This window comes from Carassius gibelio, chromosome B7 (genome assembly GCF_023724105.1).
Source record: "Carassius gibelio isolate Cgi1373 ecotype wild population from Czech Republic chromosome B7, carGib1.2-hapl.c, whole genome shotgun sequence".
NCBI classification, from domain to species: Eukaryota; Metazoa; Chordata; class Actinopteri; order Cypriniformes; family Cyprinidae; genus Carassius; species Carassius gibelio.
Window position 1 is genome coordinate 31768104 of NC_068402.1, and position 27894 is coordinate 31795997.

General features: G+C 36.3%; 1 protein-coding gene across 1 annotated transcript; it reads right to left on the reverse strand.

Annotated features, from left to right (window-relative positions):
* Window positions 1-3065: 3065 nt before the first annotated feature.
* On the reverse strand, window positions 3066-27894 carry nsmaf (neutral sphingomyelinase (N-SMase) activation associated factor). The gene is made up of 31 exons (XM_052560194.1): window positions 27752-27894; window positions 26179-26268; window positions 25260-25338; window positions 25124-25188; window positions 24962-24998; window positions 24823-24873; window positions 24635-24706; window positions 24497-24544; window positions 24347-24399; window positions 22981-23110; window positions 22807-22878; window positions 22544-22652; window positions 21379-21555; window positions 21215-21294; window positions 21037-21127; window positions 20474-20537; window positions 20333-20384; window positions 20066-20186; window positions 19380-19511; window positions 17898-17940; window positions 17591-17751; window positions 16352-16460; window positions 16188-16246; window positions 15982-16046; window positions 11006-11073; window positions 10750-10873; window positions 10312-10395; window positions 8137-8287; window positions 7953-8055; window positions 7722-7831; window positions 3066-6564 (listed from the first exon to the last, which is right to left on the reverse strand). Exons 1-31 carry the CDS (start codon window positions 27787-27789, stop codon window positions 6470-6472), a joined length of 2733 nt encoding a protein of 910 aa, XP_052416154.1. The 5' UTR covers window positions 27790-27894; the 3' UTR covers window positions 3066-6469.

The window sequence follows — 27894 nt, forward strand, 5'->3', positions numbered from 1 at the left end:
CACACACTAGGAGATAACTCACACTGGGTGGACAGCAGTTGCAGACATTTCAATGTCATTCTTAAATAGCAAAATATCACAAAGCTATGGAAACTCATGCAAGTGTCAACTTTTAGTGAATATTTCATAGGTTTATTTATATCTATCGCTATCAGTACAGAAAGAAAGCTTAAAGTCTTGGCCACAAAACAACTTAACATTTCCAACCGTCAAACTGACCATGCTCACCACGAATGTATGCCACTGTAGTTAGTTTGTTTACAGCTAGAACAATTAAAATATTTTACTATAATAATAATAATAATAATAATCTTAGAGTGACATTTTAGCTTTTAGTGACATGAAAGATTTGCACAAAATATAATAATTTAAGAGGGCTTTCAATTATAGTACTTTGGAAACGTGTAGTTATACTTTTTACTTTAACTACTTTCTACTTAGAAGGTTTGAAGAATATGTGAAATGTAATTTGCACATGTCCATAGTTGTGATAAACATCTGTGGAAATTACATCTGTGGAAATTACGACATTATGGAAAACAGACTCCAGGTGTAACACTGTGGGCATCCTGACTTTGCAATGTAAGACATGTTCCTGGATAAACATCTTTTGATAATCCTAGATCAACATTATTGTCCAAAAATATAGACTTAACCCAATCCCTACCACTAAACCTATCTATAATTTATTCCTAAAATTGCTGATTAACTAGGGTGTAGAAGCACCTAACCCTGATTGTAAGCCTAAATCAGATATTTCCTGAAAAGTTATATCTCAGTTCTGATTGGTTGATTGGAATGTTCTTCCAGTATCAACAAGGATGTTGATCCAGGAACATGTTGTACTTGTTGTAGCATGGATTTGAAATCTACTTAAACAGTTTAATTACAATGTAATGTAGTTTGAATAAGTGTAGTCATAATTATTTTTAGGCACAAATCTTGTTCCAGCTCTCTGTTACACAGTATTGCAGTCATTTTCAGGATGCTGAGAGATCAATCAATCAATCAATCACCTTTATTTATATAGTGCTTTAAACAAAATACATTGCGTCAAAGCACTGAACAACATTCATTTGGAAAACAGTGTCTCAATAATGCAAAATGATAGTTAAAGGCAGTTCATCATTGAATTCAGTTATGTCATCTCTGTTCAGTTGAAATAGTGTCTGTTTTTATTTGCAATCAAGTCAATGATATCGCTGTAGATGAAGTGACCCCAACTAAGCAAGCCAGAGGCGACAGCGGCAAGGAACCGAAACTCCATCGGTGACAGAATGGAGAAAAAAAAACCTTGGGAGAAACCAGGCTCAGTTGGGGGGGTCAGTTCTCCTCTGACCAGACGAAAACCAGTAGTTCAATTCCAGGCTGCAGCAAAGTCAGCTTGTGCAGAAGAATCATCTATTTCCTGTGGTCTTGTCCTGGTGCTCCTCTGAGACAAGGTCTGCCACATGTTTTGTCCTGTGAGGTCATTATAATATGCAAGTCACCTTTAGCACTTCAGATTGCATTAAATAATAATAATAATTAATTATAATAATCTTGGGGAAAAACAGGTTCAGTCAGGGTACCAGATTATTAAATCCATAATCTATAATTTTAACCTGCATTGTAGGAATTAACTGAATTAATAGCAAATAATGACATTCATCTAATGTCCTGGCAAGCACAATGGAAAAAGTCACTACTTGTCCGTTGTGTAACTTACTGCCCTGTTTGACCTCTGGACAAATATAAACCTCATATAGCAGGTGTGGAGAAGGACTGTCACATTTCTTAAATGTGTTAACCACTTGACCAGGGGACGCCAGACTTGGTCCTGGAGGGCTGGAGTCCTGCAGAGCTTAGCTTCAACCCTAAATAAACACACCTGAACCAGCTAATACAACTAGTATGCACATTGGTATGCAGGGTAAATGTCTAGACACCGGCCCTCCACACTTAAGATCATTGACCCCTGCACTTGACCCTTCCTTCCCATTTTCCTGACAATTGTCCAGCTGTTATATTATTGGAATAAAGTGACTAAGGCTGGTTGACTAGTCAATCAAACATTTGTATTGCCATTCAAAAGAATTAAGATTAAGTTCACACAAGAATACCAAAGTGATAATTCACCATTAACACTTCTGTCTAAATTCTTTTTGTCTTAATTTTGAAAAATAGAGTACATTATATGCCTACACATTGATCTCAGTTTAAAGAGTGATTGAAATACTGTAACACTGAACATAACCTTTTTGAAATGCAGTGTTTATGGCTTATGTACATACTAACAATAAGTTTCTTGCGTATATTTGATCCTTACTGATGTTAAAAAAAAAAAAAAAAAAAAAAACTCCAGTCACTATTTTAAAGTCTCTTGGACTCCAAAGAACCACAGTGACAGACATTATCTCTAAATGGAAAACCATAAGAAACCTTCCAAAATACCTCCAAGAACACAGTGACAAATCACCCAGGAAGTCACAAAAGACCCAAGGACAACATTGAAAGAACTACAGTCCTCTGCGGCGTCAATAAATGTCACCATTCATCACTCCACTATCTGAAATACATTGGCCAAAAATGGCATTCATGAAGAGTTACGAAGAGAAAAACAACGCTAACCAAAAAGCAGATTAAGGTTGTTCTGAATTTTGCCAAAACAAACCTTGATGATCCTCAAACATTTTTGTGAGACTGTATTGTGGACTGATTAGTTGAAAACAGAACAGATTACAATGGCATAAACAGTCACTACAGTCAAGCAAAGTGGAAGGAGTGTGCTGGTGTGGGGATGCTTTGCTGCTTCAAATCCTTGGCAACTTGTAATATTTAAAAATAATATGAATTGTGTTGTTGTATGTTGAAGCTCAAATGCGACTAGACTAAGTGGCAAGACAATGATCCTAAGCATAGGAGTGAGTAAACCTCTGAATGGCTCAAACCATTAGGGTGTAGGAATGGCATGGTCAAAGTCTTGAACCCAACTGAGATTCTGGACCTAAAATGGGCAGTTCACGCTAAACCCCCAAGTGTAAGACACCCCAACCCCTCAAGTGTAAAAAGCTGTTTTTTGACAAATTTATTTTAAGAGCTTCATAACGCTAAATAAATGGGCACACCAAAGGAGAGTTTTGAACAAGGCAAACATATAATCAGACTAAGGATAGTTTTAATTTGTATCTTTGCATATTTAGTCATGTTACTATTTAAAAAAATAAAACAAACAAAAAACAAAGAGAAAAGGTTTTAAACTAAATAACTGTCCAGTATAACATAAACGGAAAAACAAACATTTGTGCATTTGTAAAGACATTTTGAATTTCCAGCAGTTTTCTTCCAAGAGGCAATAAAATACATATTATAAAAAAAATTAAAAAGAAAAAAGAAATTATAATAATAAAAACACATTAAAACCTAAAAAATACAGAACAGGAAAAGAGTCCACTACATAAACCTATATACTAAAACATGTAGTCCACACATAAAATGCCACTTTGTGTAGAATTATTCATCCAAAAATGAAAAATGCTGTTATAATTTACTCACAATCTTGTGGTTCCACAGCTGTTCGCATTTCTTTCTTCACTGAACATAAAATATATTTTCTATAACACTGGAGCCAAACAACATTTGACCTTTGAATTTTTGAATTTCATTGTAAAATATGTAGAAATCATATATATATATATATATATATATATATATATATATATATATATATATATATATATATATAAATAAATGATTTTACCAAAATATCTTAAATTTATGTTCCAAAGCATAAAGAAAGTTATACATGCTTGGAAAAAAACATAAATGATGACAGTTTTCATTTTTGAAAGAACAATCCCTTTAATAACCTGTGAGCTCATTGAGGTTTTACATAATATTGCATAATCTTGTGATTTTGATTTAATTTCTTTTTTTTTATACATAACACAAAGTGTTCTTCACTGAAGAGCAATTTTTCAAGGCATTGTTGAAACATAAATAAGTGTATGAAATATAAAATTTGTATATACACAAATGCATCCATAAACTTAAGACATAACACTACAGTTTATTATATTGCAGAATGTTTCACTCAAATATATTGTCATGCATAACTTGTATGTAATAATTTTTGGGTATATATTTTAGCTAGAGATGCAAGCATATTTAAAGAGTGGGCATTAAAAGAAATGCTCATGTTCAAACTATTAAAAACTAAGGCACATAAAAGAAAAAAAGATCCCCATCGAATATTTATTTATCGCTCAAAAAGACTGCAGCAAACCTTCAGTACATCAAACATATACTATATATAACTACTTAATACTTCTGAACATTCCTCAGTCACCCGTAATAAAGGTGTCTAGAACTGATCTCATAATTTTGTACAATTTGCGAGCATGATGTATTATGAATTTTTAATAAGTATGATTTGGCGGTTACATTCAAAAGCAATAATAGTAAGGACAATCATAATAACTGATTGTCTTTCATGAACCATATGAATTGTTGCTGTTTTATGCACATTTTGAAAGAGATTTGACATGCCAAATGTTATACATGTATAATATTTAAAATAAAAAGAGAAAAAAAAAATTATATATATATATATATATATATATATATATTTCACTGAGCCAAATAGGACATCCATATCTTTTGTTAAAATTCCAGTTACTAAACAGAGCTAGCTTTCAAAAAAAAAAAAAAAAAAAAAAAAAAAACTAAACAATAAATGTAAAACTGTTGTGGTGAGGTGTTTTTAAAACTCTGCTATTTGTATAACCAACCTTATTCTAAAACTTTGACCAAATGTACAGTGGGGAAAATATTTATTTGATGCCCTGCTGATTTTGCAAGTTTGCCCACTTGAAAAAAGAAATGAAGGGTCTGTAATTTTTATGGTACATTTATTTTTAAATAGTAGAGACAGAAACGAAAAAATAAAAAATAAATCCAGACAAAAACACATTATATAAAGGTTAGAGATTGATTTGCATTTCAGTAAGTGAAATAAGTATTTGATCACATACCAACCAGCAGGAATTCTGACTCCAACAGATTGGTTATGTGCCCATGCGGAACAGAGATTAGTCCGGTCACTTTAAGAAGTTACTCCTAATGTCAGCTCATTAGGTGTATAAAACCATCTGTATCTTGCCTCTACCACCACCATGGGCAAGACAAAAGAGCTGTCAAAGGATGTCAGATACAAGATTGTAGATCTGCACGAGGCTTGAATGGGCTACAAGACCAGAAATCCAAACCAATCGGCCTTGGTCTGGAGCTCCGTCCAAGATCTTGCCTCATGGGGAAAGGATGATCATGAGAAAGGTGAGGGATCAGCCCTGAACTACACGCAAAGAGGTTGTTAATAATCTTAAAACAGTTGGGACCACAGTCACCAAGCAAACCATTGGTAACACATTACAATGCAATGGACTGAAATCCTCCACCATCCACAAAGTCCCTCTGCTCAAGGTGGCACATGTACAGGCCAGTTTAAAGTTTGCCAGTGAACATCTAAATTATTCAGAGAAGGCTTGGGAGAAAGTGCTGTGGTCAGATGAGACAAAAATTAAGCTCTCTGGCATTAACTCGGCTCGCCGTGTTTGGAGGGAGTGAAATGCCAACTATGACCAAAATAACACCATCCCTTTAGTCAAGGACAGAGGTGGAAACATTATGCTTTGGGGTGGTTTTTCTGCTAAGGGTACAGAATGACTTCACTGTATTGGGGGGCAAATGGACGTGGCTGTGTACTGTAAGATCTTGGATGAGAAACTCCTTCCCTCAGCCAGAACACTGAAGATGGGTCATGGATAAGTCTTGAATGATTACAATGACCCAAAACATACCACCAAGGAAATAAATGAGTGGCTCAAGTAGAAGCACATTAAGGTCATGGAGTGGCCTAGCCAGTCTCCAGACTGCAAACCTATAGAAAATCTGTGGAAGGAGCTGAGAATTTGAATTGCCAAACAACAGCCAAGAAAGCTTAAGGAATTAGAGAGAATCTCTAAAGAGGAGTGGATCAGATGTGTGCAAACCTGATGACCAATTACAAAAAAATGTCTGTGCTTGCCAACAAGGGTTTCAGAACCAAGTACTAAGTCATGTTTTGCTTGGGGATCAAATACTTATTGCACTGAAATGCAAATCAATTTCTAACCTTTATATAACTTATATAAAATATTGTATTATATATAACTATTTAATATAATTATATAGTTTAATTTCTGGAATTTTTGGTTGTTATTCTGTCTCTATACGTTAAAATAAACCTACCATAAAAAGTACAGACAATATACAATATCAACAGGGGATAAAATAAATATTTTCCCCACTGTATCAAACACATTGTCAAGATTTCTATTTTAGAGGTTTTTTGGTACGGTTAAATTGTCCCATGAAATCACATGGTGAAAATTGACCTTGGTCCGAATGGTCTGAAAAATGAATTGTTTTATCGAACATAGAAATGTTACTGTTAATACTCTGGTTTCCAAAGAATGATCTGTTTGTCCACACCACCTGTGATGATAGTACTGCATTGTCCATTCATCCACATACACGTTACTGCACCTGCATTAAAGATACTCAATCAGGTTAATACGAAGGGCTGAACCAAAATCTGGAATGTTAAAGAGTGCTACATACAACATTTTTTACTAAACAAAAATTTAGCATTTTGACTAAATTCTTAAGGGGGTCACACACCGGACGAGAAGCACAGCACCACATCGAGTCTTTAAAATTCAAACATTGTTTTCTATGAGTATGCACACCGGTGGCACCATTCAGCATCTGTCTGTGGTGCCCAGCTACGACTCAGGATGCCGTTCAAATTCCTGCCGCGCCACAGAGCGCCATCTGCATTATTTTATATTAAATAAGCTCAGAATTGAGCTCGCGCATATAGAATGTGCGCGTGCGGTATGTGATACCTCACGATGTCCTAGACGCGGCGCTGTGGGGCACTACGCTTCTCGTCTCGAGTGAGACCACCTTAAGCCACTATCCTTAATACAAAAAGCTATCCAAAATGCAGACAATTAAGAGAATGTTCAGAGAGAGAGATTTCAATATTTAAAAAAAGCGAAAAATACCTCAGTGTAATCAAAATGAACATACAATATTTAGTAAGTAAAATATTTATGTATTTTATTTATATAGAGTATTGCATTGTTTGCTTAGTAATAAACTAATGTCCAACAATTGGAATTTGTTTTAAGTCAAAAATCTTGTACATCTCACATGGAGTGTGGGTGGCTGAGTTTCTGGCAATACAGAGCATTTAAAGGGATCGTTCACCCAAAAATGAAAATTCTGTCATAATTACTCATCCTCAAACCCGTAAGATCATTGCTGACTATGGAAGGTCAGAGAGCTCTCGGCATCCTCAAAAATATCTTAATTTGTGTTCCGAAGATGAACAAAGGTTTTACAGGTTTGGAACGACATGAGGGGGGAGTAAATAATGACAGAATTGTAATTTTCGGGTGAACTATCCTTTTCAAATGATTAAAGTCACTCCATTTCAGTTAGGATGCCTTGTTCACCCCAACATGAGTTACAATGACAGTTGCTCAGACAAATGGGGGGGGGGGGGGCTTCCCAAAGGCAACTATGGTAACAAATTCCATCATTACCAACAGAGTTCAATAGAAATTGTTACCATAGTCGACTAGAGATGCTTTTGGGAAACGCACTCCTGGTAAGACTCCCTGGTGTGTGTTTACCTGAGTGAGCAGGTATTTTGTGGACGACTTTACTGCTAAGGAGGTCCCATACACTGAGATCTCCTGACATCCCTCCAGATAACACAGTGTTACCATCCCAACAGAAACACCTAAAAGGAGGAAAGTGATCTTTGGCTTAGAAAATAAAGGAAGTGGTACATGTTGATAAAATAGCTCCTTAACATAAAACACAGTCCAATATATATATATATATCAGTGTGTTCGGTTCACCTCTGCTCTTCCTCTGAATGTACAGTAGCGATGAGCATGCCTGTCTGCACATCTGTAACCACCAAACACGAATCCTCCCCAACACTCAGAATATGTCTGCTGTCTGAACACAGAAACAAAATTATACAAAATTAGCCCTAAAAAAAAAAATATTTTTACATTAATATGAAAGACACACACTCACCAGGACTGAAGGCCACCTGATGAATCTTTCCAGAATGGCAGGTCAGTTGATTTAGTGGGACAGGGTTGTCAATGTCCCAAAGAGTTAGTGTTCCTTCTTTAGTACCCGTTGCCAAAAGTGTGCCACCTGGGCCAAGATCTAAAGTATTAACCTGTAAATATTTATTTACAATATATAAACTACATAAATGTTACATTTTTCACAAAATAATATAAATGCACTTTTCTTCATTAGGGCACAAATATATCAGTGCACTCATACTGTAAATGTACAAGTTAACAACCATTGCTTAGTGAGAGAACTATTATATATGCCACATTTTATATTTACAACTTATTACAATTATTATATTGTAATAAGTGATTATAATGTTTTTTTTTTTACTAATTACTTTAATAAAAATAAAATTAATTCATCACTTATTTTTATTTTGTGCACAACCCTACATGAATTGCATTATTAAAAAAATTTAACTCTCCAAAAATTGTGGCATGGAAATCATTTAGACACTTTGTATAACATGGTGGAAAGAACAGCAAATAGTAACTTTTTACATACTAAATATGTCAGGCTCAACCAGTTAACTTTGTTACCCAAGATCTTATAATGTAAGAAAATATAATACACAATCAGAGCAGCTGATTCCATCTTCAAGAATCACTAAAAACACATCTCATCCATCTTTTTTCCATCTAGCATTTTCGAGTTCTGTTCTTAAAAAAAAAAAATATATATATAATTTTGGACTTGCACTGTATTCATTTACTAACTGCCTGTTTTTTATATAGTGTTTTTTATATCACTGGCTTCTCCAATCTTTTTGTATTCTATCGGTTTTCTTTTTATTTATTATAAAATTAACAAAAGCAAAAAAAGGCCTCCAACACTAGCTTACTCTACCTTTTTTCTATTCTATCTTTTTTCTTTTTATTATATAATAATAAAAAAACATTGCTATGTGTACTGCATTAAGCGAACTGAGACTTGTTATTGCACTTGCATATCATTAACTACATTAACATGGACAACAGTACTCTAATTATTTACCTTATTCTTTCTGAATAACACAATATTATGATTAAGGTGTTTACATGAGTAGCTTTTAGAATATTCCTTTCATAGTGCCTCTGTCACTGAATACTTTCAATGTACCTTTTTCATGCTATGAGTAAACAGACGATGGCGTTGTTGAAACCATCCTTTTTGTTTGCTGTCAAAAGGTTGAACACTGCCATGTGTGTATCCTGTCCATAATGTGGCAAAAAGTCCTACAAGATGGTAATATGATTAAGGTGCGTACATGTCTGTACTGCACTTCAATAATGTGATTACCTTGATTTGTGTTTACTTCGTGTATGATTTTAGCCAATTTAAGGTAATCAAAAATCTTTTTACATAGTAAATTCTTAATCCGAGTATTGTGACTTTGTTAAAATGAGAATATTGTTGTCCATGTAAACATACTCATTGCTCTTAAGTTGATTTTGATTGCTTCCACTGTCCTCAACTGTAAGTAACTTTGGATAAAAGTGTCTGTTTAATGACTAAATGTAAATGTAAATCAAACAATTACATTTTAGTTAATTTATGGGAATTGTATAGCAATAACTAACCAACATTTAGTCCAACCTAGCTAGAACAATACTAGCTATTATACTAATAACAAAATGATAGCTTTAAGCAAAATATTCAATCCTGCAATCAATGCAATAAGCAATTATTTGGGGCAAGTATGATACAATTTAAATGTACATGACTTCACCATAGGCTTAAAGATTATTAGTTTGCACATTTTTCCATTAAAAAGCTTACCTTTCCGTATTTATATAGAGATATAATAATAGATTGCTTCTTATTCCATTTGTTTTTTGTTTTTTTACATTGTTCAAACTCAACTATAGCACTTTGTTCACTTTTTAAAAAATAACTCATTGTTAGGTATGTGACTGGCTCTAGGCAATAGTACAGCTTAGATGTCTCTGCTACAATTTGTCATACAGCCTGGCATAAAAAAAATTAAATAGCCATCTATAGTAGGTTTATGAGACTTAACATTTAATTTGATAAACTAAAGAGACTAAGCTTTTACACCTCAGTTCTGAAACGTGAAAAAAATGAATAATCAGTTGTTTGACAGTTGCCTATATAGTTTTTTAAAGATTTCACAGCACTAACCCCAGCCTCATGTTCAAATTCAGAAAGCAGGTCAAACTGAGTCCTTTTATTACTGGAGATGTCATCTGCTACACATTTCCAAATCTGTTGAAGTAAAACAGAGAAAGTAGTCAACTGAAAAGTCAATTGAAACCGTGATTTAAAAAAAATGCTGTGTTTTGAAATGTTTAATCATTTGTCCCTTATAAAAGGACAGATAAATTAGTTAAAATATTCCACTATCATTTTTCAGATCCTACTGAAATCAGCAATTTTTTATTGGATTTTTTCAAGTTCACCAGAAATAAAAATGTTAATAAGGTTTATTTGAAACCAAGTAAACAAGGTGTCCTTAGTAACTGCACAGTACATTCAGCTGTGCTCAGAGGTAAAACCAAGACTTATCCATCCCTAAATGTGCTGTAAGAAAGCAAACTTGGCTAAATTAATTTACAATACCTTCACAGTAGAATCCCAAGATGCTGTGTAAAGTTTGTCATCCCTCCAGCAAATATCACTAATTGCATCATCGTGACCCATCAAAGTGTCTTGTTTTCTTCCATATGCTACGGAGTAAAAATATCTAAAGGAAACATGAAAATATGAACAGAAAAAAGGGGCTGAAGAGTGATAAAAATGAGAGAAATTCAGAAATGTATTAAATTACATGTTTGTATGGATATGATATGACTGTGGTTACTATATAAATGCTTACACATTGTTGTCCCAGGAGGAACACACAACAATCTTTTCATCAGGAAGCATCAGACAGGAGGACAGTGCCTTAAGGGTAATTTGAGAAAAAAAAAATTGTTTTAGTTAGAGGTAATAAGATCATACGCTTTTCGCCATTGCACTCCAGAGGCCTGCGACCTGGGGTTCGGATGTGGAACTTGAAGCGATGGAGAGTGAGCAGACGGGCCTCGCTCTTTCTCTACCTCTCTCGGCCGAGCATGTGCATAGTTTCGCCAGTTGAATTTATGCATGATTATTTACACTTAAATTTATAAACGCAACACTTTTGTTTTTGCCCCTATTTTTGTGAGTTGAACTCAAAGATCTAAGACTTTTTCTATGTACACAAAAGCTTCAGGATCTTTTCATGGTATCTCGGTGCATTCAAAATGCCATCAATAAAATGAACCTATGTTCGTTGTCTATAATATATGCCTGCCCATACCATAACACCACTGCCACCATGGGCCACTTGATCCACAACGTTGACATCAGCAAACCACTCACGCACACGACACCATACACGCTGTCTGCCATTTGCCCTGTACAGTGAAAACCGGGATTCATCTGTGAAGAGAACCCCTCTCCAAAGTGCCTGACACCATCGAATGGGAGCATTTGCCCATTCAAGTCGGTTACGACAACGAACTGCAGTCAGGTCGAGATCCCGATAAAGATGAGGAGCTTGAAGATGAGCTTCCCTGAGACAGTTTCTGACAGTTTTTTGCAGAAATTCCTTGGTTATGCAAACCAATTGTTGCAGCAGCTGTCTGGGTGGCTGATCTCAGACGATCTTGGAGGTGAAGATGCTGGATGTGGAGGTCCTGGGCTGGTGCGGTTACACGTGGTCTGTGGTTGTGAGACCGGTTGGATGTACTGCTAAATTCTCTGAAATGCCTTTGGAAACGGCTTATGGTAGAGAAATGAACATTCAATTCACGGGCAACAGCTCTGGTGGACATTCCTACAGTCAGCATGCCAATTGCATGCTCCCTCAAAACCTGCGACATCTGTGGCATTGTGTTGTGTGATAAAGCTGATAAATCTAAATTTCCTTTAGAGAACATTTACTCGGGCCTGATGCTTTCACGTTTAGCGGCCCTTTGCAACCTACTCTGAGCTTGTAGACATGCTGGCCCGACGACCCCAGTGAATCCCAGTCATCTAAACTTGACAAGCAGTTCCTGAGCGCCCAAATTCAAGACCTGCACGGAGAAAGCCCTTTTTCGGGAATCTGCAGGAGATCTGCTCCAGACCCTGGAAGCTGCCATTCTCTGTCCACAGCCGCTGACTATACCAGCCTAGTGGGTTCTGTGGAGCAGGGCTATACCATCATCCTGGCAATCGAGGATACGCTAGCTATGAACCTCTCACCATCTTCAGCCTCTTCCTGGATGTCCCACCCCCTCCTTCCGACTAAACCATGTGGGACCACTTCCACCCTTATCGGAAAGACCTACATGGCAGCTGGTCAGACAGGCATGGTCCTTCATACTATGGCCATTCTCTAAGCCCCCCAAAGAGACGAACAAGGGGGGGTCTAACCCCAGAGGCAGTCAAGGAGCTCCACGGAGCCACACTCTATAGGTCGCTCTGTGGCGGGCTCGGTGGCTGCAGAGTGTCACCTGTGGCTTAATCTCACAGAGATCCATGAGAAGGAGAAAAGTTTTTCTCCTTGCATCTTCCAGATTTGGCCCCTCTACACTAATTCTTATCAGATCTTCCACTGTGTCTAAATGAAGGGATGCTCTAGTGTCTGATTTGAACAGCTAAACAGTCCCTAAACAGCTTATACTACTGATTATAAAAAGTGATTATATGTTGATTCTTTATTTATTCATTTAGTAAAACGTTTGGAGCAGTTTTTGTTTGTTAAATATAAGTTTATTTATTATATAAGTAACGACCAAACGTCCAGTGGTAGACAGTCTATGTTTGATAAATATAGCCTTCTCAAATCATTACGACTTGCCTAAAATAAAATCAAGAGATGTAAATCAGTTCAAGCATATAACAATGTTTAAATGTGCTATATACAATAGTTTGTGCAGAGATGCTTCAGAACATGGAGATGCCAGCGTGATCACTTGCATTTTTTTCAGTGGATACGCAATCATTTTAGCTAATAAAGGTAAGAGTAATACATCATAACTGCAAAGGATCAACTTTTATTTGTGTGCACTCACAATATCAACAAAACACTGAGCTTTCTGCCGTCTCGTCTTTAACAGAAGTACAAAAATTAACCAACACTGTGAAAACATGCCTCACAGACATGATAAATATATCAATAGAAAGTTTTAAATGACTACTTAACGAAATAGAACAAATCGAAAACAAAATCACTTTCATTATAATCTGTGAAGATGCATTGCTCTCTAAAAGGTATGTCTAATGAGGAAATGACGAGTCAGGATCGGCAACTTCATCCTTGCGACACAGACTCCGAAAACACTAGTTTATTAGTAAATAATTAAAATATCTCCTTACTATTTCCCCCATCACATTTATTATATGCAAACTGAAGCCTATCGCATGTATTTGAACGCAGAACTGTTTAGCTGTGCTACTGTTGCAGGACAATAAACACCATCCAGTCGCTCTTGACAGTCACAGTAGCATGGTCTCATGTTGTTTCCACCAGCATTTTTTTCATCACTAATTGATGGATGTCTAAAATATAAAAAAATAAGGAGAAGTCTAAAACAGGTTGGAGGCCCGGCTAATTTTGGTCCACTCCAGGGAATTAGTGAGTCACCACAGGGATGACCTCCTTCAACACATGCGGTCCTTTTGGACTCAGAATAAACACCAAGAATAGTATTTTCATCCCATCTCAACAGACAGTTTTCTTGGGGGTTCACTGGGATTCTGTTAAGATGCAGGCCCGTTTTGCTCCTGTCTGGATTTCCAGCCAAAATGCATGAATGGCCCGCTTCAAGCTAGGCCATCATGTTTCTGTAAGCACCTGTCACAGGCTTTTGGGCCTCATGGCTGCAGCCATGTGCTGTGCTGCTCCTGGGGCTGCTTCATATGAGGCTGTTCCTTTGGTGGATGAAACTGTTAGGGGTCCGCCTGACGGCACCAGCTTCTCGCTTAGTAAGGTTGGTCTCACACAGTTGCTTTCGCACTCTTTCAATGTGGCGGGTCACTCTCTCCTCAGAGAGGGGTCAGTATGGGTGCTTTTCACCGTTGCTGAATGGTTACTACAGATGCCTCTCTGACAGGCTGGGGCATGGTCTTCGAGGGCAGGCAAGCTTGCAGAGTTTGACCGGAAGAGTTCCTCTCCTGCCAAATAAACAGCCTGGAGCTAAGAGCCGTCTTTCTGGCACCGATACATTTTCCACACTCTTTCAAGGGGTGTCATGTGATTGTCAGGATTAACAACATGTTGGTAGTCCTCATATAAACTGCCAAGGGGGTTCAAGGTCATACACCCTGGACAGGTATGTGCGCAGTCTTCTCCATTGGTCTCAAAGCAGATTCCTCTCCCTGAGAGCGGTTCACGTCCCGGGAGTCTTGAACCTCGCAGTTGATTTTCTTGTCTAGACAGAAGCTCAGATCAGGGAAATGGGTGCAGAACCACCAAACAGTAGCCCAGATTTGGGACTTGTTCGGCAGGGTGGAGGTGGACCTCTTTGCGTCACAGGAGTTGTCCCAATGTCCACTTTGGTTCTTCCTGAGTTCCCCAGCACCTCTACGTATAAGATGAGTTCACTCACCCATGGCCGAACCTGACACTGTATGCGTTTCTGCCTGTTAAGCTAATTCTGGCGGTAAGGTTGCCCTTTTGTTGGCGCTAACTTAATTAAAGCGAGTTGGGGATTTAAAAGCTCTCGGTCATCAAGGTGTGTATGGCTTTTGCCCCTGGTCTGGTTAAAGTAACCCAACAAACCAGGCCAGGATATGTTCCCAAGGTTTTGTCTGCATCTTTTCACTCTCAAGTGGTCACCTTTCACTATTTTCTTCCTCCTCCTAATGCTTCAGGGGAGGATGAGAGACTTAACATGCTCTGCCCTGTCAGAGCTTTGAAGCTGTATGTGGATAGTTCTAACCAGTAGAGGAAGTCTCCCCAGCTGTTAGTATGCTTTAGTGCTGGCTGCTGTGGGTGTACCGCGTCAAAGCACAGAATTTTGCACTGGGTTAGGGTGTCTGTTTTTCACCTCTCAGCATTCAGGTGCATTCCACCAGGTCTGTGGCATCCTCTAACAATCTTTTTATGGGAGTCCCCCTAGAGGATATTTGTGTAGCGGGAGGAAGTTTCTCTCCACACACTTTTATCAGGTTCTATAATTTGGATCTTGACACGGCCCCTGGTTCCCGGGTCTTGTCCTCTTGAACCAGCCAGGGATACTATCAGGTTCTTCATCGGGCCAGATACGGCAGCATCTCGTTCCCTACTGCGAGAACTTGGGTTGCACAAGTAACCCGAGACGATTTCATTCTAACCTGGCAGTGGTATACAGTCACCCCCCAACATTTTTTTGACTATTACACCACGCTTAAAACAATTTGTTACACTTCAATATGAGATTTTTTTAATTTTCCACTTTCCACTCGCTGGCGGATAACACAACCTAAACAAACTAAACATGCATCATCATCTTCAAATACGTTTTTTTCAGACTAAAACAAAAACAACGTCTTCAGAAAGCTTGGATTTTGCTGGACAAAAACATCATCTCAAAGTAGATGAAAGTGAAAAAAAGGAAATTTATCAATATTAATGTGGACAGAGCCTGAGACACTTTAGTTCATAGAGCTCTCTCTTAAACAGTTGATCTGAATCAGGCGTGTTAGACAGACAGAGCAAAGCTTCCTCATGAACAGGATTGAAAAAAAAATGATTGTATAATTTATGTCTAATGCAATTAAATAGACAGATTTTTAAAGTGTGGCTTAAGTTCAAATACCTTTTAGGACCACTGTGTTTACTACAATCTCTAGAAATCTTACCATGTTCGAGAAGGACACACTTCTTTGAAGTCCATTTTCTTTCGAGAACATCTTCAATGTGGAGTCTACGTGATGATAAAGGACATGTTTACTTAGATTTCCTTTGAGAGGTGATCATTTAATAATTTAAGTTCTGCGGAATTAAACTCTAATTTATAGGAATCTGTCCCTCACTAATGAGACTAAATAACCGATGAATTCCTAACCTTGAGAAGTTGAGAAGATGGAATCCCCACTGAGGGTCACAGCAATGCCTGTTACTGCTCTGAAGAACCAAAATAAAAGGGTCAAAGGTACATTTAAAAATCTGACATTAATCTTTGTTTTAAAACACGCAATTACAAGGACACACTACTTAACAGATACTCACTCTTTATGTATTTTGTGGCAAGACTGCAATGTAAGTTTGTTCATGTTGCTCCAGGCCATTTTCTTACTTTCCTCAGTCAGGTCCTCAAATGATTCCATACTTGGAGATGCTACACAAAACACTCATGTTGGTAGGATTATATCATAAAAAATTTACACAATTTACAAATAAAATTACACTTTCAAATATTAATTTGCACATTAATGGCTCCACATATACAAAAAAATTTTAAAATCTTTAAAATGGCAATTTTGCTTAAATTATGGGTTGAAAAAATTATCACATCCTTGATTAAATTCAACAAATCAGTACAATCGAATGTCCAACCATGCTGCTGCAGATTGTGTTTCAATGTGTGAGATGAAATGGTCACCCTCTTCATATATTTTGCCAGCTCTCTGCTTGTTATTTTCCTGCTTTTTTCATATATATATATATATATATATATATATATATATATATATATATATATATATATATATATATATATATATATACACACATACACACACACACTGTACATACATACATGAAACGAAATCAACACTCCAAATGATCATTTCAGGAACCTTGTTTTTAGGACAATTTCAGCTCTGCATAGCAAGGGTTGGAAGATACGGTTGGATAAGGTCCATTTTAAGTGGTACATTAGGCTGGAAAGAATGTTGTTTGATTTTAAAGGAGAAAACAAGCACCAAGCCATTTCCCTGACAAACAGCTGGAAATTTGTTTGTGGTGAGTGGTTTAAGAAAAGTTTAGGTCTTATTCAGACTGTCAGTTGAAATCTGATTATTTGGGTTTCTGATTGGAAATATGATCGGATTCTAACCAGACATGTACGGAGCCCCACGCATGAAATGCAAGAAAAAAAATTAATTGTGCGCACGATTTACCAATTCATTCCCTCAATGTACTAAAACGTGCACACGATTACTATTCTGTTCCCTCGATTTACTATTGTGTTCCGTCAGTTTGCTAAGTCATGCGCACAATTTATGAATCGACTGAAAGAAATAGTAAATCAAGGGAATGCAATAATAATCATGTGCACTTTTTAGTACATTGAGGGAATGAATTAGTAAATCGTGCACACAATTTAGACTACTATTTTTGTACTACTATTATATGCCGGGCTCCGCAGACATGCACAAAAATCTGTAAAAAAAACCCAAAACAACGCACTGACAGTCTCAACAAAACAAACACCATTAGTTCAATGCATGTGTGATTATCTCGTACATGGTGATAGCTCACTGCTGCTGAGGCTGGGGGTGGCTGACAGGTTGTGGAAGCGTGGAGTGATCCTCTGAGGATGAGGAGTGACAAAGAGTTGTCGAGGCGTCTGTCCAAACTCCAATATCTGAGTTAGCATGGCTATTTTCTGATCTGGGTCCTCAATACTGCAGAAACACAGACATAAACACTGCAAAATGTACTTTGACAAATATATAAAAAAAAAACTTAAAATTGCATCAAAAAGCATTCAGGCAGTCAAGTACAGTATGAGCTATTTAATAAGGGATATATTTAAATTTAATGAATTTACCTATCGCAGTCAACTCCTCCCTCATATGTTAATGGATGGAAAACTGTAATATAGTAAACAATTGTTTTATCAATATAAAATATCAATAACACTAATCCATCATACTTTAAATTAGGGCTGCCCTCAATTAAGAATTTTTCTGGATGACTAGCAGTCATTCATTTTAAGCATTAGTTGGCAAAATCGCATGTTTATAATAAACAATTTAAATCTTTATAATGAGCCATTAATTGTCTAAATAGCCTAATAAGTGCTCAAGCATAGCATAGACATAAAGCTTGTCACAGCGCACGGGCAGAAGTAATAATTATGAATGTATCAGGGAAAAACAGTAAGGAGGCTGCATTTACATTTTAATAATTTGGTAAACTCATGCTTTCTTTGTTTTCGATTTAAAAGATGAACTTGACAACACCAACTCTCTATCATGGACATGGCTGTTTGCATGTTTCATACAGATAACAATGACAATATTTGTTTTCCATTTTAATTGGTTCATTTGGAAGTAGACATTTCACTCTCTACAGATATATTTTTAATATTTTTAATATCTTTAAGGCAAATTTTCAAATTCTTGAATCAATTTTGCATTACAATCCTCATAAAGCTGCAGTTCTCTCGGTTGGTTGTGCATCTTTTTCTTCCACACTTTTTCCTTCCACTCAACTCTCTGTTAACATGCTTGGATACAGCACTCTGTGAAAAGCCAGCTTCTTTGGCAATTAATGTCTGTGGCTTACCCTCCTTGTGAAGGGTGTCAATGATTGTCTTCTGGACAACTCAGATCAGCAATCTTACCCGTGGTTGTGTAGCCTAGTGAACCAAACTAAGAGACCATTTTGAAGGCTCAAGAAACCTTTGCAGGTGTTTGGGTTGATTAGCATGTCACCATATTCTAATTTGTTGAAATAGTGAATTGGTGGGTTTTTGTTAAATGCGAGCCAAAATCATCACAATTAAAAGAACAAAAGACTTAAACTACACGAGTTTCACAATTTGAGTTGAATTACTGAAATAAATGAACTTTTCCACGACATTCTAATTTATTGAGATGCACCTGTATTACTTTAATCTGAATGACCAAAAATGACAAAATATTTAAGGAGAAAGTGAGCACACCAGCGCCTCCATCTGTCCTGCTGTGAGCATTGTGCAGCTTACACACTCTGCATAGACACTTGAACAACACACATTCTCTAGGTTAACGTTGCATTGAGCAGCCATGTAATACTTACATCTTTCAGATGATAAGCCATATTTGTGGTGGGTGAATGATAGGCGGGCGTTAGGATGTCCTGCCCGATGTATTGTATTACCATGGAATAGAAGTAAATGTTCTGTCTGTGAATTACATACAATTTTGGTCGACCAAGCCTTTTCTGGTCACTAATGATTAGTCGACTAATAGGGGGCAGCCCTACTTTAAACACTGTTTTATAACTGAATATTTGACTGATGCCAATCTGTGTTTGTCTATTTTACCATTATAGGCAGCCACAGCTTCACTTCCCCTCTGTTTGTAGCCAAAAATCAGATCAATCCACTCATGCAGGTGTTCAGACACATACTGACACTCCAGTGCTAAACGCATTTTCTCCAAGAAGTCGTCTGGATCTGTGTACATACACAACACAGAGAAATGTGAACAAAATATCAGATGCGATTTCATATATAGAGAGCCTGAAGCAAGATGGGTGGCACTTATTTGCACATGGCAACTGAATTTCATTCATCCTATAACGGTCAAATAGTTTGAGCTATATAAATGGAGTCTTTACAAATTAGCTGAGTTGAATCAGGGCATTTAATAAGGAGGACTAAAATGTGCGGTGTCTGGGGTTCTCCAGGACCAGGATTGAAAACCACCAAGTTAGAGGGTGAGAGTGAAACGGTAGTTAACTGCAGCAAGCAGTTATTTCTGGGTTTAATTAAATGCATTTTATAATGAGCCTAATTTACATTAAAAGAAAGCAGATGCACACAATGACATGAACAATAAAAATGTGCTATTTCAGCACATTTAGCACTTGGTGATTATCTTAATGATATATTATTACTTTTCAGCTATGATGATATTATGCAGATCTTTCAAAATCAATACTTTTACAAATAAGAAGTTGTATAATTAAAAAAAGAAAAAAGTGAGAAGGACAAGAAAGAAGGATCACCTGAAGCCCAAGGAGGAAGTTCAACATTTTCAACTCTGCCTCCTCCCTGCCTCCTGCCCAGATTCAAACCTAGCAGATTCTTCAGAAAGCTGCTGTCACTTCCATAGAACTCAGGAATCAGCTGTAAATACACAGATAAAAACACACCAAGGACTTTATTGCATGACCTACAATTGGACCGCTTCACAAAATAGTACATTTTACCAGACTAAATTATCAATTTTGCAATACAATAGAGAGGCAGGAAACTAAATTCAGAAAACTCACCTCTTTGAAATCTGTGCCTCCCTCTAAACAATTCTTCCACGTCTCACCAACACTGCATACACAAATGCACATTAACGTAAGCAAATGTTTTTTTTCAGTGTGTGTGTGTGTGTGTGTGTGTTTGCTAGTGTGTGCAAATACCTGTTGAACATCCTGTCTGCCTGATCAAATCGTCCATTCTGTAGGCAAAGCATGTGCTCTGGAGCTGCAGGAAGGCAAAATACATCTCATCAAACACTACAGCATACAAAAGCTATCACTAAGTGCATATTCAGATCTACAGATTGCATGCTTTGTTTTGTAACATGGACATAAATCTTGTTTTCTCCTTTGTTTTGCTTTCACAAGTCAACATTTCAAAGCTACCAAAGTTTATGCAAGTCACATGTCACTAAAACCGTCAATTCACTGGCCAGAGCACACCCGTTTATGCTCCAGGACTCCACTCATTCCCATCTAGATGGATTGTTTATATATTTATGTTTTTAATGCCATATCAGCAACAATGGCTATATTCATGGTAATATTAACAGTAATGGATTGACAAATTAGCTTGAATTTGCTTGCTCAAATATAAGCAATAGATGCTCATGTATCAATTCCATCTAAATCGGTATACAGAGGTTATCCATTAAATAAATGAAACTCAAACTACTTTTGCCCGAATACTGCTACAGAGGCATAAAGCTGAAACAAATCCTTACCGACTCTGACAAGGTAGAAAAGCACATATCCAGGTGATGAATAATGACTACCGTACATAAAATGAGGCTCAGGCATGTCTCTGTAGCGTTCCTGTAGCACACACACAAGAGATTTTTATATGAAGATAAGGAACATTCGAACATTAAAAAGAATGTCTGTGATTACTGGATTTCTCACCAGTAATCTCTCCAGTCTCTCCGTGTTCAAAGCTCCAATTGGTTTACCGAGATCTCGAAATGAAGCAGGGTTCAGCAAATCTGAGAACAAAAAAAGAAAGTTTTTTTTTTAGCTTGAATGTGTGTGATGTATGATCTGTGTGTCTGTGTTAGAGGGAGACTGACCCAGCTGTGTGCTGCTGTAGTCACTGATGACCCAGGGGAACACTGGATACTGGGATAGGTCATTCACACTGCGGTCTGCTAAATTGTTTAGATGAAGTAGGTACTGATAGTTGGAAATGTGACCTCTCTGCCACTGCAGCATGTAGCTCTCCGCTGTGCACTCCGCTATATGGTTTTCTGCATCAAATACACACAGATCTTCAGTAAATACAATGCGTTTAAACTGGAACGTCCAAACTTACAGATTCATTTTATTTTAGACCCTGCTGGAAAACCAAGATCTGGTTTTTGGAACATGGTTGTTATTAGCTGGTTTTACATGCTTTTAAGGTCAGCCTGGTAGAACAGGTCCCACTGCGGCTCCTGGAGACTAACTTCATGCTCTGTTCAAGTCATACTTACAGTTAAATAACAGGAATTCCACAACAATATCATAATTCAGAGGTGGATTTTTTTTTTTAACTCCCAGCCTTCTGAGTTGGGGGTGTGTCAATTAAAGTCAATGAACGCTGACTCCACTTTTTAGTTTGTTGACATTTTGTGTACTATTCATGAAGAAAAAAATACTAATGGTTGGTTTGAAGTGACAGGCTTACACAACCAAACTACATTTACAAAATACATCTCAGAATTTCAACCATATATGTGCTTTACTACCCAATGCTCAAATGATAATGTGAAAATAAATATAATAATATGGTTATCCTTTATAAATACCTTTATACATTGAGGATAATACTGACAGGGCTGGCTGCGACACCTTTTACTCAATCAAATATTTTAGATAGCTTTATTTTGGTTATAAAAAAATAAAAACCTATGGTGGGTAATTCTGCGTTTACGGACACTGATTTGTAAAACAAAACAGAATTTATGAAATAGCAAAAAAGGAAAAGTATTACAAATAATAATAATAATAAAAAAAGACACCACTATTTTAATACAATTAAAAATACAAAAACAAATTTGGGATAAAAATGTGGTTTTATGATGTTCACTACTGCAATTTACCTAACAACTATTTCAAAAATATGATAACTTTCTAATTTTACATATATAAACAGCACCACTGCTAAACACCCCTATATTTACAGAAATACAGCCCATGTGACAACCTCCCAGTAAATCCTTGATTAAAACTATAAATGAAAAAATAAAAGCTTACCGAGGAAAGTTGCAATGTAGTAATAAAGCTCATCTCTTTCTTTAGTACTGTAGAACTTCAGGTAGATATCAGAGCAAAGATCATTCTCTGTGCAGAACACTTCAAGGCCCTTAACACACACACACACACACACACACCCAGTAAATACACAAATTCACTTATGAATGCATCTCTGCAAATTATATCTTTGTCTTTGTGTGTAAATTTCATAAACAAAACTAGAGAACAAATAAATAAATGAAGAACATCAAACAAACACTCACCAAAGGCCTCAACCCATGTCTCCGTTTGTAGATGCGTCTTACACTATGTAGCCCAATCTGCACCACTAAATCCTTTTAGAAATACAGAAACACACATAAGAACTGCAGTCAAGGAACTGCACAGTTGATAAAAAGATATGTGATAAAGAAAGCATGGCTTGCAGAAAAACTCACAGGATAGCCGTTCATTGGCTGGAAGTAAAGATTGCAATCAGTGATGCAAACGTGACCAGCGTTTGTCACCAAAGGAGAAACCATTTCTGCAACACACTCCATGTGTGGGTTTTCTGTTACATTCTGAAAACTGCAGACACGAACATTATAATTAATCCATCTTTCAACGTGAACACAATTCTGAAATACTAGAGGTTTGGGATCTGTTAACTCTGAATAGGCAAGGCAAGTTTATTTATATAGCACATTTCATACACAATGGTAATTCAAAGTGCTTTACATCAAAGAAAGTAAAATAATCATGAAGAATAACAAAAAAAATAAAACAAGCAATTTTAAAACTTTTAAAATGATTAAAACGTTTACTTATAATCATTTTAAAAACAGTTAGAAAATGATTTTATATAAAAAAAAAAAAAAACTTTGAAAATATAGTGCAATCAGTTCGGACATAGCACATGATAGTACTGCAACCTAATACTGCAACCTAATAATATCGGAAAGACATATACTACCATTCAAAATAGTTTTTTTGTTTGCGGCCACATCAGAGCCTTAACACACCACAAGATGCGTGCAGTGTACATAAGGGTTTATATTCAACAAGGCTGCATTTATTTCGGTTAAAAAAAAAGAATATATTACTACAATTTAAAAGAACTATTTTCTATAGTAATGGCCAAAATTATTAGAACTAGAATTTTCACCAGCTAAAAATGGGAAAGTAATAAGTAAGCTGTTTCTGTCTTTTGCTGTAGTGTGTCAGTATGAAATATCAGTTTACATTTCCAAACATGAATTTTGAAAATGATTGTAATAATCCAGTGAGATTTTTGTTTGCACTGACAGCAGCCAGTGCTCGCACAGAGATCTCACCATCATAAGTCTGTCTGGAATGACACGAAGAAACAGAACAAACTGAGACAGACTAAATCCAGAAGAACGGCGGTGACGTCTCCAAGATGCTTCAAGAAACCTACCTGCAAAACTACCTGAAAAACTATGTGCAAATGTACCTAGGGCAAAAGCTTTAAACACAAAGAGGACGGTCAAACCAAATGATAGAATAACCCAATCATAAATGGTAAGGAAAATCTATTAATTATATTATTTTGGACAGCATTTGCATTTTACAGCCCTGTAGCTTTGGAAGAAGGTTTCTTGAAGCATCTTGGAGATGCTGTTTATAAAAAAAAATAATAATAATAAAATAACTCTCTAAAAGATCCCAAACTTTTGAATGGTAGTGCATGTACTGCTTATGTACTACTTCTGTATGCAGTGTGAAACTCTAAGATCATCAGCAACTGAATGAATGAATGAATAAATGAATGAACGAACAGATATGATACTTGTTGGTTCTTACCTGTTTTTATCGAAACGTGTCCTTGCTAACCTGGACTGCAGAATAGCTGCAACCTTCAGCAGAAAAACAGATCAAACACCAATCACTCATAAATATTCCAAAAAGTACGCAAATGATAAAATAATGAAAATTTGTTTCATTTTAACTGACCATTGCTGTCTGGTCACCCTGCTTATCCAGACAGGATGCTCTGTGTAACTGCAAAAAATGCCAAATTACTTCAAACAATCAAGATGAAAGACCCCATGAAAACTTGAAATATCAACGTAAAGGAAAAGGGGGGGAAACCTGTAATAACATCTGAACAACATCCTCTGTTTTTCCCGGCACCTCCAATTGGAATGTGACCTTTTTTTCTCCCTGACATGCATAAATGAATCAATACATAAAAAAAAAGAATAAATATTATGTCTTGAAATTTGCCAAAACTATAACATAAACAACAGATATTTTGGACGGAGACTCCATGAACTCACCCTTTCATATTTATATGGAGCAACCACGTTTTCTTCTTTAATTAGATAAATCTGAGAAAATAATAATAATAATAATAATAATGAAACCTGCAAGACTACAGATATTAAAGGTTTAAGAGGAACTGTAAGGCGCACTTACCTGCTTGGTTTCTATAAGAATACAGGCAGGTTTACTTCTGCAAACACACATAAAAAGGAATTGAAAAAGAAAATAATTAAAATGATATCAATGCAAAATTGCACTAAACCCAAAAACATCAAACAAAACATGATTTTTGTGAACATTAATCATCCGTATTACTCTATAAATGGGTTGTGGCCTGTTTCTTCCACTGCTCCTATTCCTTTGCAGTCTTTCAGAAGAATCTGCAAGAAATACATTTTCTTATTGCAGAGCAAGAAATAAAGCAAGCTTGGTGATAATATGAAGATAATACCTTTAAAATAGGCTTAACAGCATCATCGGGTTCAAAAATGATTGATTTGGAACAGATTTTTAGTGAGCCACTGGTTCGTCTGTGTATAAAAAGAGATATTAAAAAGTCATCAAGGACTATCTTTGTTGAGTGACAAATTCTGACTCCAACAGAGGAGGGGAAGAATTTCAGCAAACAATGAACACAAAACTATTGTAAAGGTTCGGAAGATCTATAATGTGCCATAAAAGTTGCTTTCTTTTTTTTTATGATGCTCTCTTTCATTTTCAGAACTTGACAGAACAAGAAAAAAAAAAAAAAAACTTTTGTTTTCCATGAAGAGAAAAATCATAGGGTGAGTAAATGATGACAAAAGTAAATTTTTGTTTTAACTATTCATATGAACTTACTAAGGTGTGAACTGAGGGGAGGAGGGATTAGTGAATTAGAAGAAAAAAAAAGAAATTATATAAATATATATAATATTATAATATTTATAAATATATATATATATATATATATATATATATATATATATATATATATGTGCCTTCATATAAGGGTTCAAGGAATCATCAATAAAAACTCTCTGCTATTACTATAGTGTAGGAAAACATATGTGAAAAAGTTAGCTCTCCAACAGCTCCAGCTCTCTGATGTGCGATGTGTCCAAATACCTGGTATCGTGAACTGAACAGGGGTCAGTAAATGAGTAAACAAGTAAACTACTTCAGTCACATCAACAAACTCAAGAATCGATTCCTGTTTTACAATTGACTCTGGCACAAGGGCTATTCAAAGTCAAGGAATCAACCTTTTTGGAGTCAACTCCCCATCACTAGACAATCGTACAGCCAAGCAATTCGGTGTCATATTCTGAAAACATATTGTATTCCCCAAATAAATTATTCAAGATCAGTTATTCAGTTAGTTAGCTCACCTGTTTGCCTCCTGACCTCTGGCGGTCAGATTATATGCAGTGTGGTGTTCAAAATAATGTTCTTCCAGATCCAGCAGCAGCAGCGAAAATCTGCACATACACATTAACAACTGGCAAATGTTTCAAATGTTTTTCTCCTTTGTTCAAAGTGATACATTTCTAATGGAATATGGAAAGGTTCTTTAATCAAAAACCCTACTTCTTGTTCTTCCAATGCGAGTTTTAGTAATTTTAAAGGTTTAATCTTTCAATGTTTTGCAGGTATCTTATGATGCCATTGGACATCTATCCTGTATTATTGGCAACTGTGTTACAAGATCTATTTTTTTTGTTTGTTTGTTTGTTTGTTTGTTTCATGTTATGTTGGAATCCTTTAAAAAAACGTTCTCATTAGATTTCTTAATTAAAAGGATGGTCTGACCATCATTTCTTCAACCTCATCCCGTCCTAGATGTATGGGGTACATTCTTTAGATGAACTTAAACACATTACTAGAAGAAAATAAAATAAAATAAAATAAATACCTTTCCATCTCTGTGCGGCCATATAATTCAAATTAAGAGCTGTTCAAAAGTTTATAAATGCTTTATAAACAAAATGATCCCAATGGTAACACATACAAAGCCAGAGGATAAAATGAAACAATAGGTGTGCAAGAAAAATAATATTTTAAACTATAAACCATGACTTCTGGCAAACTAATTCTCTAAATGATGAGAGCATTTTTAATGTTGAGTAAAGTATCTCTCTGGTTTCAAATTATAATGAAAAATTCAGTTAGTTTCAATGTACACTAAGTAAAGGTCTGTTCAAACCAAGGACGATAATCAGATATGTTGCTCCAAAGGAGCAAGGAAGTTAATGTTTTTAACTAAATATTAGTAGGGCACTTTTTTTTAAATAATGATGCAAGAGATAAATTATAATAAACACTGCAAAGCTCTATAAATAAATAAAACTAGTCAATTTTAATTTCACAGTGACTTTAAGTAAAGTGCCCTGGTCTCTGCCTGAAGGAACGAAACAAATTAATAAATAAAGTCTGTAGGACACCTCTGGTCATGTGACATCAACAGTCCTCATCATGTGAGTGCAATCAGAATTTTTGTAAACTGCAAAAAAAAAAAAATTTAAAAAATTCATTTCCAAATTAGGTCAAAAGAAGAACGTATTGCGATCACAATGAGAATGTGAGTCTTTACTGCAATAAGATGAGTATCCACGCGCTTGAAACAAACAAGGGACTGGTGTTGTTCCCACCGTTCTCTCTCTATCTCTCAATCCCGATGCTATGAAAATGTTAATTAAAGTCGAAATAAAAGTATTAACAAGAAAAGAAAAAAAACTGAGTTTACTCTAACATAAACGCTACACGTAACAACACGTATAACGTACATGTGTTAGATGTTTTTTACTGGCCTATGAAGAGGATGACCCACCGAGCTAAATTGACACAAAAGGCCTGAAGTCAGACTCCTACGGGACGGACATGAGAGAGAATACCCTCCTGATCCGTCTGGGATGCCGGTATGTCAGTTAAAATATGAAATATGAAAATATGAAAACACAATACCGTTCTTTGCTGCGATCCTTCTTCGTAATGAAAGCCATGAGGGATCGGTGCCTGCTGCAGACATGTAAACACGGAAGTCCTCTGAAACGGAAGAACCGGCTGATCGCTTCTCATGCTGCTTGCGCTCATGCTGCTGTGGAGAA

Excerpts from the sequence above, each read along its gene's own strand:
- nsmaf (XM_052560194.1), bottom strand. The coding sequence starts at position 27,789 with ATGGCTTTCATTACGAAGAAGGATCGCAGCAAAGAACG. Across the intron at positions 8,056-8,136 it reads TCAGGTGGCCTTCAGTCCTG|ACAGCAGACATATTCTGAGT; the intron begins GTGAGTGTGTGT and ends TTCTGTGTTCAG. Across the intron at positions 7,832-7,952 it reads CATTCAGAGGAAGAGCAGAG|GTGTTTCTGTTGGGATGGTA; the intron begins GTGAACCGAACA and ends TCCTCCTTTTAG.